This window comes from Crotalus tigris, unplaced genomic scaffold (assembly GCF_016545835.1).
Source record: "Crotalus tigris isolate CLP2741 ecotype Arizona unplaced genomic scaffold, ASM1654583v1 scf7180000018940.2059657, whole genome shotgun sequence".
Taxonomy (NCBI): domain Eukaryota; kingdom Metazoa; phylum Chordata; class Lepidosauria; order Squamata; family Viperidae; genus Crotalus; species Crotalus tigris.
In genome coordinates, this window is record NW_024097284.1 from 538,035 (window position 1) to 553,575 (window position 15,541).

A 15,541-nucleotide genomic window follows, 5' to 3' on the forward strand; every position below is an offset into this window, starting at 1 on the left:
GAGGATGGCTGAAAAGATGATTGGCAGTTGCCTCCCTTCCACCCAGGATACATCAAGTACATCAGCGTTGTTTGAGCAGGGTCCGCAAGATTGCCTGGGACAGGGGTAGGCAACCTTGGCTCTTTTATGACTTGTGGACGTCAACTCCCAGAATTCCTGAGCCAACCATGCTGAGGGGAAAGGGAGAGTTGTAGTTTCCAATGCGGTCTTCAAGGGCAATCCCATGAAGAGCACACTAAATCAACGAGGTATTGAATGCTGATAAATGTATTTAGTTTCAAGATATGCCCAAGTTGTTGAATTGGAAATACAAGTTTTTTCAAAACTTTACCGATCTTGAACACAGCTTTAAAGCTTTGATTTTGTTGGACAGGTAATGGAGGCCAGATATAATCAATATTCTGATCATGTGGTCTACCATAGCATTTGGAGACAAATTTTGATTTGCTGTTTTCCAGGAATTCAAGGCTTCAACAACTTTTTCTTCTAATGTAAGAGACCTAAAAATACAAATAGAAAAATATTTGATCTTCCCATTATTGATAATGAGGGAAGTTAGCCCAGAAAAGGAAATATTAAAAGGGCAGAAAAATATATATTTTTCCTCAAAAGGATTTTTAAAAGCAGAAACCAAACCTGGCCCCAAATTTCTTTGCCCCAAGCAGGAGCCAGCCCTATACAAATGCAGATGTAAAACCATCAGAAAGTTGAAGCCAGAGAACTTAAGAAGACAAAGAAAAAATCTGCATACCCCACCCAAACTCTAGGAGTCATTAGCCCAGCTCCAGGGAAGCAGTATATGACTTTTGGGACATAATAGGACTAACCCATTTACCATCAAGTATACCAGATAGGCACACCTAGGCTCAGGTCAGAATACGTGACACAGAAAATAGCCTCAAAGTTCATGCCACAGGAACAGGAAACTTCCAAACAAAAGGCTAGAGAGGGTATAAAAACCCCTTGCCCATGTGCTCAGCCCTTCTCTCCTCTGCTCTTCTGCTTTTTCAATAAACTATCCATCTTCCCAAAGCAGTCACCATGTTGTTTATTTATTCCCAGCTTGGATGTACCAGGATGAAGACTTACTTCTAACAATTTGGCACCCCAGAAATGGGACTCCAAGCTAACCTCTCCAATGGACTGAAACTGGTAAGCCTCATCTTGCAGGCAGCAGACCCCTTGTGTCTGCAGATGGTTTTCCCAGGCCTTGCCCACGTGGAGCCAGAGTAGTAAAGGGAGTTTTGTGTTTGAGCTCAAGGGCTGCTTTGGAAAGAAGGTGAAGGTGAGTACCTCTAAATTTTAAGTTTAAAGCCTAGAGGAACAAAGAAAATGTGTGTATGTATGTCTGTGTGTATGAATGAGTGAGATTTTCCCAATCACAGTTGGATTTTACTCCTGGTTTTTCCTAGCCACAGAAAAGATCTGTTTAATTGGCAGAACCTGGAAAGCATGGGGGTTTGGTCAGAGTGTAGGACCTTTTCTTAAGGAAAAGGGAGAGGCTGTGTGAAAATGAAATGGAATGAGAGCAAAGCCCATCTATATGAGGGGCCCGTACTAGTGCACAAAGCATAGGTCCTCAACAGACTTCTAAGTCTGTAAAACTGATAGGCGGTGTATGAACGGAGGAAGGGTACCTGTGCACAGGTCCTCCTTGGACAACGTATTTTTGAGGTCCGCAAAACCAAGGGGGTCCCTAAACTGGAAGGGCCACTTACTCTGTGTAGGGGCTGGAGTCTTTCCTGGGCAATTTTTTAGTGCCCAAAAACTGAGGTGGGGCGGCAGGTTTGTTATTGCTAAGAGCGTCTGGGAAGTGCTACTAAGGAGAAAGAAACCCGACTGAGCAAGTTTGGATCCCACATCGGAAGGGTAGCCGCAGTTCGAGGATTGAAATTAGGACACCAATTAGAGATTTGCTCGAAGCTTGGGACGAGAGGCAGGTGCCTGTCCTGGAAACGAGCTAGGAAAATTGTAATGAGTGGGCTTTGCTGAAGGATGAAACTGGGAAACTAATTTGGCTAAATAAAGGGAAAACAAGAAATAGTGATTCTCTTTCTTTCTTTCTCTCTCTCTCTCTATGCAACCACATGGTATGTTTAAAATGTGTGCCTTCCCTAACTTGAGTTATCTGAAATTTATGGTGGGAATGACTAGGATGTGTAAAACTACGACTTCTGTTTCCTTTTCTGTTTTCCTTGTCTTTGTGTATATATGTTTGTCAAAGTCTTTGTGTGTGAGGTAAATGTGACTATTAGCTGTTTCAAATTCAAAGAGAAAAGAATTTTAAATTCTGCTAGAAATTTTGCTTAAAATAAGCAACAAAAAGGAAATACTTCACTCTGTTTGTCTGGCCAACAAACAGAGTGAAGAAAAATGTGTTTATTTATTTGTTTTCCTCTTTATCTCTGTGTACTCTTAAGAACTTCTCAAAGTTAGCAGGAGGGAATGTTTTAAGTTCATCTGCTAGAAAGATTTCACTCTTGCATTTAATAATATATAATAAAGTTGGAAGGGACCTTAGAGGTCATCTAGTCCAACTCCCTGCTCAGGCAGGAAACTCTATACAAACTTTATCAAATGCCTTACTGAAGTCCAACAAAATTATATCCACAGCATTTCTCTAGTCCACTAATTTTGTAACTGGGCCAAAGAATGCAGTAAGATTTGTCTAGCATAATCTGTTTAACAAACCCATGTTGGCTTTTAGTAATGACTTTGTTTGCCTCTAGATGCTCGCTGATTATATTTTCCAGGATCTTTCCAGGTATTGAGGTCAGGCTGATAGGTCTGTTGTTTCCTAAATCTATTTTTATTTTTTTATTTTTTTTATTTTTTTGAAGAGAGGAACTACATCAGCTCTTTTCCAGTCCTCTGGTAGTTCCCTAGTGCTCCAGGATCTTTGAAAAAATATAGTTCAGTGGTTCTGAGATCACATCTGCCAGTTCCTTGAGAACCTTGGGCTGTAATCCATCTGGTCCTGGTGATTTGAACTCTTCTGGGCTGGATAAGTGCTCACTTACCATTTTCTTGCCTATCAAGTTGTGTTTCTAATCTATTTTTATGGTACTGTTTTTGATAAGTTGGACTGTTTGCTTTTTTATTTTTTTGACTTTGGTCACAAGCCTTAGTTCATTTTGAGCCTTAACTTTCTTTACCTCATCTTTGCAGGCTCGTACTATTTGCTAATATTCTGCTTTAGTTATGTGCCCCTCTTTCCACTTTTTATACTTGTCCCTCTTATCTTTCAATTTATCAGAGAGTTCTTTATGCAGCCATGCTGGTTTCTTGTGAGAGCTATTATTTTTCTTCTTTGTTGGTATTGTGCTGGACTGGGGTATTTTTAAAAAAAAAAAAAAAATTTTTCCCAAGCTTCTTGTTTCCCCTTGAAGATTCTCATCCATGGAATCCCTCCCAAGCCCTCTTTAAGTTTATTGAAATTAGCTGTCTTAAAGTCCAAGACTCTAGTTTGACTGTGTTCTATTGTCATGTGCTTCCTATGCACCGTAGTTAGATGACTAGTAGAAAGTTCATCTATTTCCCCTTTTATATTAACCCAAATGCATTCAAGACATTTTTCATCATTGTTGTGCCCTATTTCTGTAGATATGTAATTATTTCTTATATAGAGAGAAACTCTGCCTCCTCTTTTATTTGGTCTGTTTCTTTTAAACAATTGAAATCCCTCTAGCTGAGTGTTCCATTTGTGGGTTTTATCCCACCATGTTTCTACAATAACAACTATATCATATTTGCCCTCATTCTTTATGACTGACACCTATGCGGTAGTGCACTTTGTGTGACGCTATTAAAAGCTTGATTTTGCTTGATAGCAAAATTGATATTCTTGTCCATACACACATCTATGTTACTTACACTGCTAACCCTGTAATTTTTGATTGCTGGGGACAGGGATGTTCCGTATCAATTAACTCACTGTCCCTTGTTTAGTTTAAATATTCCTCCAGAAAATCTGTGAGTTTATTGCCAAGTAACTCAGTCCCTTTCTTTGATGAATGCAAACGATTTCTTTTGTACATTGTTTCATTGGAATACCATTTCATGGTATCCAAAATTGTCATTTCTGATTTTTTGAATCAGTGTCTGTTGTTGGGTTAATTTCCTTCTCAATTCTGTCTAAAAGGTGTTAATTTTATTCAGGGGGAATCCAGTGTTAAATTACTTTATTGTTGTGTACCTTTGCTGTTTTATTCTAATCCTGTAAATCCTAATTGCTGTTAGCCAGTGTGTGCATTCCTTATAGCCAGTGTGTGTTAAGTGTTTGTGAGTCAGACTAGTTTGTATTGGGTCCTTCTGGTATTTGCCAAGATATTTTCTCTTTGGAGGGAGGAGGAGATGTCTGCCTGCTGGGTCCTGCCCCAAGTTTTGGAAAATCATTCTACAATGTGTTGTAAATGAGTTTGTGTTCTAAATGGGTTTATCTATCTATCCTTTTCCTGAAAAATGTGTGTCCATCTACAAGAGCCTTTTGAAGCTCAAGTCTGCTTGTGTGGGGAAATAATTTTCTTAAGTTACTTTTCTTATCCTATCACTTATTGGTGAAACTACTATGAAGCTTTCCTGAAACATAAGCATTTTTCAATCTCTAAAACAATGTGGTCTATTTTAGAATAAATGTTCTCCTGCCTCTGGAAAATTGCATACCTTAAAATATTAGGCTTTTAAAATTATTTGGAGTTTTCAGCATTCTCAAACTGCCTAGCATTTTTTTTCCTCTCAAGTTGCAAGTTCTTGTCCTTAATATATTGCAAATGTTCAAGTTCAAAAGTGAAACATTTCATTTTGTTGTTCTCTTACCAGAATCCAGGTTTTTCTTGTCCTCAATCTGTGATTGTCCCCATTTGTTTGCCTGCCTGTTTCTTTGACCTCTGCAATATTGATGCCTTTTTAAACTGCCTGCAAGCTACCACCCTTCCAATTCTTTTCTTGACCTTTGTTCTCCATACCTTTTGTTTGCCGCTCCTGGGAGAGTCCACCCAGAAAGCTGGGGAGACCTTGTTCTTGTATCTTTCAGCCCTGCAATCCTCCCCCAAACCTTTGAAAGCAGAACACACAGACCCAGATGCTGCCTCCATCCATTTGAGCCATGGAATTGGGTTTTGAATCCAGCCATCCATTAAAAAGCCACCGTGCAATCTGAGTGGAACATCTTCCCAAGTCCTACCATTCCCCCAGATGCCTGTGAGAGCTGCAGAAGGAAGGAGTCCTGGAGCCACTGGTCCCCATGTGAAGCCTCAGAAGAGATAATTAGACTGTGGGGGGAGGGTGGAAACTCATTGTAAACTTTTCTTTCTTGCCACATTTGAATGGTAACAAGCCAGTTGAATATTAATGGAGAAATGGCATTTGGGAATAGTTGGTACAACAAGTACTGAACACCTTGGACTTCTATCTGGTGGGAGGGAAAATTTATCCAGAATGTTTGTATTGCCTGTTTTGTAGAAATAGCTGCACATACACATTCAGAATCACATTGAGTCTATCCCCTCCACCTACCTTTAGTAAAGTTCCCCAGACTGATTTTTGCTCTATTGCACCAAAGCTTTGTAGGAACAACTTCCAACAGATTCCAAGGGGGAGGGAACTAGGCCCCCTCAGTTGATTTGTAATTCTTATGCCCTGACTAAGGAAGCAACAGGAAAGAGATCCCAGACCTCAGCCCTGAATATTTTGCACTGTTGGGCTCAGATTGGGATTCCTAGAGCTCACTGTGTGCAATTTAAGAAAAAAATTTAATAGCCTGGCATACTGGCTAACCTTAATTTGACATTATAAACCTGGATGCACTGAACTAAGACCTAAGGCAGGAAACAACCCCTGAAAACGGGCAGCCATGTACTGAGGAAAAACATGGCTGTGAAGAATTTTGGAAGGAATGTGCAAACCTGACTGGAAGCTAAAAGTGACATCCAACATTTGAAAATGATTGGCACAGAATATTGGACACTATAAATTTCTTTTCCATCTAACAAATTTTTTGCCGTGACTTTTAGAACTTTATGGGTTGCAAGCTCCCCTTTTTGGAGCCACTGAAGGGATCCTTTTCTGCTGCCCCCATTAATGTCTTATTTTTTTGCTTAACAGTTTAAAAGCTTGTTTACTAAGTTTCCCTGACCAGATCAGTTTTAATGTTGTGCCAATAAGTATGTCATACATTCTCATACTTAAAGCATAAAGCAGGGATTGAGGGAAGTTAGCCCAGAGAAGGAAATATTAAAAGGTAAATTAAAAAATGTACCAATGAAACAATAACAAAAATACTGATTAAAAGGGAAAAGACATTGTATTTATTTATGTAAGTGTTTATATGGCCACTCAACTCAGACAATGGGATCCTGGGTGGCTTACAAAAAGGGAAACCACAATCAACCCATACAAAACAAGATAGAATATCTCATTAAATATTGATCATTAAATATCACTAACCTATTATTTTCGATATCTACAATTGTATTGTTGTCAAGTTGCATTTTTCTGCAAAAATGATCCAAATGATCAAGAGGAATATTTTTACTAATGGTTTTGAATATTTTCTCCAGGACATTTTCTAAAATAAACACATTATAAATATTAGAAAATAGCAATTTGATATTGCAAATTATTTAGCCTATAAACACAATTCTGGGAAATGTGGCTCTAATAAGAGTAAATCAAGATCACAATTCAATATGTATCTGAACTGAAAAGAGTGTAGGATTTGAGACTGTATCCATAACTAGATATGTAATTGTGGATGTATTAATATAGCCAGAATGGAGTGTAGAGGCAATTATTAATTTGTAGGTGCTTTTTTTTTAAAAAAAAAAAAAAAAAGTGCCGGAACTCACACATGTCATACAACCTGCCTTGCCTACCCTACAAAGTTTACCTTTGTAGTTGAAAAAAAAAACCTTTAATTTTTAGTGTATCTAAAAGACTAGGATTTTGTTCAAGGTAAGTTAATACTACTGTTACCATGCACTCTGTGGCTTTAAATTACAAGAAGGCATTTTATTAATCTTTTGGGACATTTACCACTGGCATACCCATTTAGTTTAATGAATGGAAATGTCAGCTTTCTATGTGGAATGAAATTGGCCCAATAAAACAAAATTTGGTTGCTTGTAAAAGATTGAATTATTTTTAAGAAGTTGTCAAACAAGGTGGAAAAATTTACATGAGTAGTTTAATATGGATATTGACTTGAAACAAATTAAAGTTGAAACTTTGTCAGTCAACAGATTACTTTTAATTTACCTTTAAGTTAAACCCAGTTGATTAAACCTTATACTGTAGGTCTACCTTTACATCTGACCAATACATAATATATATTATTATTAATAATAATACCTCCAAATCACAAGACATTGGCTTTATTCTTATTTTTCCCCTCTGCAGTTTGAATATAAAGTATAAAAGACTAAAAAGAGATTTTCATAGATATCCCAGACTTTGAACTACCCAAAGAACTGAAACAGCAAAGTTTCGCTGTCGGGCAAGCTTCCACCCCAGCCGCCTTTCTTTCCTCTTGTTTCGCCTCTTTTTAACCTTCTGTAAGGGAAGGCAAAAGGCTCACTCATCCTCTTGTGAAAGATCGCCTCCATGTTTATGTGTCTCCCACCACCACCATCAGCTTCTACACCACATGGTCCGACCCAGCCAATCAAGCCACACTCTGGCTGTGGTGCTCCGGCGCCTCATGGCTCCTCCTAGAGGAGGCAGACAGTGCTGGAGGGGACCCCACTCTCATCATACTGCCAGCGGGGCATTTTCAAAAACAAATGAGGGTAGGAAGGGAAACAATAGGAAAAGAACACAACTCTGGAAAATCTGTCGGAAAAAAAAGTGCCAGAACTCCATTCCAGTGCATTCTATGACCAAAAAAAGCCCTGATTTATAGTATCATTTTGTTTGATTTCAGGCTATTGATAGACTATAGTATCTGTTGATAGACTATAGTATAGTGTCTGCTTAGAAAAACATTTTAAATGGAATTGATTTTCCTACTTTGTAATAGATATTGATGTTTGTTTTCTGGGGCCATCCACTCATCTTCTGATAAATGTAAAATGTAGAAGTGAAGAAACAATGGGGAATTTAGGATAGGGTGGGTAGGACCAAATAACAAGCATGAGTCCTGGAAAAGGCCCAAAAAACATTGGGCTGAATTTTGAGATTATTAGACCTATATGCTACTCTAGGTACTTGCAATGAACAAATTTATGTTTAATGTAATTTAGGCTCTAGTAGAATAGAAAGTAATTGAGGACGTTCTTTGGGGATGCATTTTATGTGGGAGGGAAAATGCAACCTTTTAAATAAACCACAGCAACAGAATATAAGTCCCTATGCCTATGATTCATAAAGGCTGTTTTTATGCAGGACTAAGGGATTAGAAAAGAAGGCTGAGGAAGACAGCAGATGACAGAAGTCAATAGAGAAAACATCTCTTGGATTAATTTATCAGATATGTATCTGATATCAGATACCAAGCAAGAGAATTGGTTCTTCAACTTGGAAAGCTTTCTAGAAGAAGGAAGGGGTCAGAGATTATTCAAGAAGGTTGAAAGGTTTATTAAGACTGTTGGCGCAAAAACAGGAGAATAGAAACTTCAAACTGCTGCTCTGTAAGTTTATCTCTTTGCTTAGACATTTTATTTTGAATGTTACCTTAGGATCTCAATTTGGACTAGTCTGTTTTGGTTTCAATTTTTCTTTCTGAATGTTCAAAAGATTAGGAGGAATAAAGCTTCAACAGATTCTCTACATCTTTGAAGAATCCAGCATTTGCTTTCTGTAATTTCTAGGTCAGTTCCCTCTCCATTTACAAAGATTTCTGCCATATTTGGTGTCCAAAATGAGATGGAAAAGAGTTTAGTGCAAGCAACTGATCCATTAAAAGAGTATCAAGGAGGATTCCTCAGAGTGTAAATTAAGGTGACTTATGTTGGTACAGCAAGCTATGTCTTTATGTTCAGCAAATACTTAATCTGCAGATACTCATAATTTGCTGCTACATCTTATTGAGGAGGCTCATAACTAGAATATCTTTGAACAATATCTATTATCTATTAATACTATAAAGTCAGCAAATTTCTTCTAACTCATGTGGCTTAATCCATGTGATCAGAGCAATCAAGAAACAAGGGAGGCTCCCTACCTCTCTATCCCATGGTAGATAGGAAAACTCAGAAGCCCAAAGAAAGAGGCATAGTAGGAAGTCTACTGATACTGGGAAATTTAATCTAAACTTACCATCTCTTTGATCAGCATTTTCTAAGTAATGTATGATGGGGAGCAGCTGTTTCCCTTTACAGACTTCCAGAGGAGGCCTGATGAGAGTATTTTCATCAAAATCTATATTCTTTAGTTGCAGAAGAAGGTGCATATCACTAGGCAAGTATACAAGCTTGTTTTCTAGTAAAACAAACAAACAAACAAATAAATACAAAGGGCTGTATTTTTATTCTATTACGTAATTGCCATTTTGAGGAGGTTTCAATCATAGGAATATTAATATTAAGGAACAAATGGTTAAATTGGCATAATTGTGCAAAAATAGTGGGTTGTTATACTACATCAGTCATTTGATTTTTAAAATTTTTATTTTAATTCATTTTTATCATGTTGCAATTGACTCCATTTCATTTATAAGCTGACAAATAATTATAAATATTTCTATTATGTAATAAAAACCCTATACACCCATATTACCCTTTATTTAAGTACACACCTCTCCAGTTATCCAAGCATTGTCAAAATAATATTTGTTGGCTTTCTATTGCAGCTAAATACAAGTTTGTACTTGTTTATACTCATTTTTGTATACTTGCTACATCTGACCTGCATATCACAACTTGATTCTCCGTATTCTCACCAAATTAGGGCCAATCTATTTTCACACCTGAGTATCATTTTCTATGATAATGAATACAAAACTGCTTACCTCTCAGATTCAGATGCTGCAAATTACAGAGTGATGCAAAACTTGAGGGAAGTTCTGTTAAACAATTGTTGTTTGCTATCAAAGTGACCAAGCTTTGTATGTCCCCTATACTTTCAGGTATTTCTTGTAATTCATTGTGAGAAATATCCAGCTCTTTAAGAGATGTCAGCTTTGATATCTCTTCTGTCAGTGATTTTAACTGAAAATAAAAGCCATTAAAAATATTTTTATACCAAAGGATCGTTTTGTTACAAACCCACATAAGAAAATGTTGAGTAGATTCTGCTAAAAGAAGTGCTGCACAACAAAACAAAACAAAATGAAACAAGGATAATGATCCAAATAAGCATTTTTAAAATATTCCCAGTAGAAAAAAATATATACAACTCAGGTTTGACTGCAGAGACTTGGTGCTCTCTGGTCTTTAGGAGTTGCTTCAGATTTCTAGAAGTCAGAGTACATATATAATTTAAGGAGGATTCAATTTGAGGAGGTAAGAGCTTAGAAGATCTCTGAAACATAAGGTGTAATTTTAAAATGGTGAAAAAGTCATCAATCTTGATTGCGCTATTGGGCTTAGCATGCCAGAACATTAGTCATGTTTTTAAAACCTGGCAACTTTAAGATGTATGAACTTCAACTCTCAGAATTCCCCAGCCAGCATGAAGAGTCATAATTTTAAGTAGCTTACCCTTAATCCATTTTTCTGACTCAGAGTTAACTTCTGTAATGATAAAAGTTGGCATATTTCATTTGGAAACGATGCAAACTGGTTGTCTGATAGATTTAAGACTTTTAGCTTTGATAGTTCCTTAATATCTTCAGGAATGAACTGTATTTTGTTTTCAGAAAGATCAAGAACTTTTAAATAACTTAGAACACACAATTCTTTGGGAAACAAAACGAATTTGTTATGGTATAATAGCAGAATCTGAAGACATTGCATTTGGTGCACACTTGTTGGAACAGTGCTTATTTCATTGTTACTTAGATCTAAATAGCTCAGTCTAGAAAGAGTACAAAGGTGTATGGAAAATGATGGCAACTTGTTTTTACTGAAATTTAGATGCTGCAGATTTTTAATAAATGAAATGTCAATAGTTATTTCTGAAATATAATTTCCACTGAGATTTAAGTGACTAAGAGCAGCTAGTGCACACAATCCAAGTGGAAACGCAGCCAATTTATTATAACTTAAGTCAATTTTAATGATTTCAGTACAACTTTTTATTTCAACAGGAATGTACATTAATACATTTCCTGATATTTCTAAAATTAAGAGTTCTTTCATGTATGCTATTTTTTCATCTAACAAGATCAGTTGGTTTCTGTTTAGGTACAATTCCTTTAGATATTTTAATCTGTATAGAGTGGAAGGAATCTCTCTTAATTGGTTGTCATTAAGATTGAGGCATTCTATCATTATACAATTGCAAAGACTGTCAGGAATTATTTTTAATAGATTTTTAGCAAGATTAAGGTCACAAAGCTTTTCAAGGTTTTCCACTTTATCTGAAAGACTTTCTAACTGGTTATTATCCAGCTTCAGTTTTTCAATATGTACCAAATGAAAAAGCTGCACAGGCAAAAATGTAAGCTTGTTGTTACTTAATGAAAAGTCTTTTAAACTTTTGAGTTCTTTGATTTCTTTTGGCAAACTTTGAATCTGATTTTCTGACAAACTAAGCTTATTTAGATTTGGAATGTAACAGACCATTTTTGGAAATATTGAAATGTTACAGGAATTTAAAAGGAGTGTATTTAATTTGTTCATGGTAGATATAGATTCTGGGAGGGTCACATTATTTCCACTGAGCTCTAACATTTCTAGCCTTTCAAGTTTTTCTAAAGCAAAGTTGATTTTTTCAATATTGTTATGACTGAGTAAAAGACATCTGAGTCTTGATAGTTCAAAAAAATTTTGTGGCAATGATGATATTTGATTATAACTCAGATTCAAAGTTCTAAGTTTTTTAAGAAGACAAATTTCAGGAGGTAATGAAGTTAACTGATTTCCTTCCATAGATAGTATTTCCAGGTTTTTCAACAAACTTATCTCTTTTGGTAGGGTCTTTATTTCATTATTGTTTAAATTCAAAAACTTCAACTTCTTTGTGTCAAAAATCCTGGAAGGAACTTCAATGAGCCCTCTTGTATGTAACTGAACTGTAAATTCATCAAGCATCATTTCAAATACTGATTCTTTGGATAGCTTTTGACATACTGTAGCATTTTCTACGGAAAGCAGTAAACTTTTTTTAGCTTGAACTTCAAAAAAATATTGTGGAATTTCAGCTAATCCTTCAGCATATAGATATGCCAGAAGTTCAACGTGTTTTGTATCGACTGTCCAATCTACTGGAACTTTTTTTAGTGATTCTACTTTCTCTGCAGAATATAAACTGCATTTTTCATTTTCTGCATCTTGTAAAGGACCTATAGAACTTTTTGCTTCTGTTTCAGTTTCAGTCTCCTGAAATTCACTTGCCTTTTCCTTGGGCAAACTGCTTGATGATATTTCTGACATTTCCAATGCTTGTGAGATAGTTTCACTTTCATTAGCATTGGTGGGTTCTTGCTGATTTTCTTTCAGCACTTGATTTGAAGAACTTTCAGTTACATCATGTTCTTTAAGAGATTGCATGCTGCCATTTTCAACCTCTTTCATTGACTCCATCTTCATTTATGTGTTCTTCTTTGAAAAAAAGCAGTGTCAGTTGTTACTGCTTATTCCAGCCTTTATTAAAAAATAAAAAAGAAAGAAAATCATAATATAATGGCATGATATAAAAAACAGGATTCAGACAAAATTAGTGAAATAGTAATCAAGCAAAAATATTACTTAGTAGTCGTAACTGATTGAATTTTAGCTGTTTGTAACTGCTTAGAACCATCATGCTTACATTTTAAATAATGTATCTTTTAAAATTAATTTGTAAAAAGATAACAGGTAAGAGAATTCTAATATCACCAGTTTATTTTAAGAACAATAAAACTTATGGTAAAACTGTATGATCTTATTCAGAAAAGGTTTACCCTTTATTTCATTTATGGCTGCAGCTGTGCAATGCAAACCTAAACATACTTCTGAAATAAAGCCAATTCTTGTTCATACCTAGATATTAAGATTTTGCAGTGCTTTGGAAACAAATATTATACCTTTCTACAACTTTTAAAAGACCAATTTCTTTCTTTACTACAAAGAGCTGCCACAGATACTATCTATATACAGTACTACAAAGCATTTTTTTAAAATTGAATTTGAAGGTCTCTGTAGCGATCATACATATAGTGTGATGTCTAGAATATTTGCCATTTCTGTCATTAATATTAAAAAGTTAGAGTATATATATCAAATAGGGCATGTTCTTCTTTTAAACCTCACCTTATAGAATTTCCAACTGCCAAGAGATTTTCAAATTGAAGTTCCAATTTAAAGCAATTCTGATTGGCTTATTTTTCTCACCAAGTCAAAGATTCTGTTTAGATGTAGGATTTGAGTTCTGTAACTTATGAGTTTATCACAAACTGTTCTTCTTAAGTAATTGACAGTCTTTTTCTTTAGCTCTGAGATTATCTTGTGATCTTTTGAATGTATAAACTTCTTTCCTTTAGAAAGCACATCAGTGCAATATTGATCAAAGTGCCTCATATGATTAGATCTTTATTTAACAGTTTAACAAACAAAAATACAGGCCCCTGGGAAAAAGTCTTCTGGATTCACTTTATTGGTATTCACTCTATTGGTATTCTGTTCCATGGTGGAGATGACTAATAAACTAAGAAGATCCCACAAGGGGATCCTTGTGTACTAGTTTTATCCAACTTCAAACTCCTGTTTAAATTTTGGAGATTAGGATGAAAAGAGTAACACATCCATTCTAATTACTGATGTTTTAAATATGGGGAATGTGCTTTTAAATCAAATTCACAATGACCAATATAATGTTTTGTAAAGACAGTCCAATCTGGAATATGATGTAGAAACGTGTCATATGGGCCATTCAAAAAGAGAGATAAAACTAGGTAAGAAATTAAATTCTTGAGAGGGCAAAGCTGGAAAAAAGAATCATTGCTAGTTTGCGAATACAACATGGAATATAAATTTTGTTTAAGTAAATTAATAAAGAACTTTAAAAAACATGGTCTTCAATTCTCTGGCCTGTGACTATCAGCAACAATTCTATCTTATAAGGGCTGCACCTGAGAAACAGTTGCTTAGAGCAGTAGTTCTTAACCTTTTTGAACGAATTGCCCCTTTGAGCCAATGAGGAAGTTGTCATCGCCCCCCTCCCCCAACATAACCTCTCAATCACAATATAGGAAATAATTCTTCAATTTATGCAAACCTTTTTTTTGTTTTCTTTAAAATTGTCATCAGGACATACGATGCAAATAATTTATTTCCAGTCTTTTCCCCATATCTTAACTGTGTGAAAAAGTTTGGTGCCATCCGTCACTTTATTCCCAAACTTTGTGATATATGTATTTCATCATTATTTTATTTATTCAAGACATTTAAATGTAATGACCACTGAAAACAAAACACTGGGAGCCACAAAACCCTTTTGACATCTAAAATGAAGATAACACTGAAGATATCCTTTTTTACCTTTATTATATACCGTATATTCCGGCGTATAAGACGACTTTTGAGAACGATGAAACAGCCTCCGAACTCGGGGGTCGTCTTATACGCCGAATCATAACATTTATTTATTTATTTATTATTTCCGTCGTATAAGATGACGTTCTAGGCATGCGACTCGGTGTCAATCATCTTATACGCCGATGTCGATCATCTTATAAGATGATCGACACCGAGTCGCATGCCTAGAAAGTCATCTTATACGCCGGAAATAACGTTATAAACTACGTTTATTTCCGGCGTATAAGATGACTTTCTAGGCATGCGACTCGGTGTCGATCATCTTATACGCCGGAAATGACGTTATTTCCGGCGTATAAGATGATCGACACCGAGTCGCATGCCTAGAAAGTCATCTTATACGCCGGAAATGACGTCATTTCCGGCGTATAAGATGATCGACGCCGAGTCGCATGCCTAGAAAGTTGTCTTATATGCGACTCAGCGTCAATCGTCTTGCGACCCGGCGTCGAACTCGGGGGTCGTCTTATACGCCAGGTCGCCTAATACGCCGGAATATACGGTATATATCTTCAATGTTATCTTCATTTTAGATATCAAAAGGGTCTCTCTCTCTCTCTCTTTCTTTCTCTCTCCCTCCCTCCCTCCCTCCCTCTCTCTCCCTCTTTCTGCCCTTGGTCTGCCGGTCCTCTTCCTTCACTCAGTGTATGTGTGTGTGTGTGTGTGTGTGTGAGAGAGAGAGAGAGAGAGAGAAGCACTTGCGCTTCCTCTCTCTTTCCTCTCTCTTTCTCTTTCCCTTCTCCCTCTCTCTTTCTCTCTTTCCTCTCCCTCCCTCCCCCCTTCTTTCTCCAGGTGAGGAGAGAGAGAACGAAAGGCATCACCAAACCTTCTCCCGTGCTGCCAGCGTCCTCAGTCAGAACTGGAGCAATGAACTGCCTACTGCCAGGACCAACGCTGGAGCCTCCCGTGCTGCTGGTAGTTCCGTCGTG

At 36.5% G+C, this 15,541-nt stretch overlaps 1 protein-coding gene across 2 annotated transcripts; it reads right to left on the reverse strand.

The window, feature by feature from the left end:
• Positions 1 to 269: 269 nt before the first annotated feature.
• LRRD1 (leucine rich repeats and death domain containing 1) lies at positions 270 to 14,183 on the reverse strand. Of its 2 annotated transcripts, XM_039357679.1 has the most exons (5): positions 10,635 to 14,183; positions 9,944 to 10,142; positions 9,253 to 9,414; positions 6,445 to 6,565; positions 270 to 500 (listed from the first exon to the last, which is right to left on the reverse strand). In XM_039357679.1, exons 1-5 carry the CDS (start codon positions 12,624 to 12,626, stop codon positions 320 to 322), a joined length of 2,655 nt encoding a protein of 884 aa, XP_039213613.1. In that variant the 5' UTR covers positions 12,627 to 14,183; the 3' UTR covers positions 270 to 319. The 2 variants fall into 2 exon arrangements, with proteins under 2 accessions (XP_039213613.1, XP_039213612.1); XM_039357678.1 differs by lacking the exons at positions 270 to 500; positions 6,445 to 6,565 and having other exon boundaries at positions 7,615 to 9,414; positions 10,635 to 12,680; positions 13,059 to 14,183.
• Positions 14,184 to 15,541: the final 1,358 nt, after the last annotated feature.

Excerpts from the sequence above, each read along its gene's own strand:
- LRRD1 (XM_039357679.1), bottom strand. The coding sequence starts at position 12,626 with ATGAAGATGGAGTCAATGAAAGAGGTTGAAAATGGCAGCATGCAATCT. Across the intron at positions 9,415-9,943 it reads GCAGCATCTGAATCTGAGAG|AAAACAAGCTTGTATACTTG; the intron begins GTAAGCAGTTTT and ends TTGTTTTACTAG. Across the intron at positions 6,566-9,252 it reads AAATGCTGATCAAAGAGATG|AAAATGTCCTGGAGAAAATA; the intron begins GTAAGTTTAGAT and ends TGTTTATTTTAG.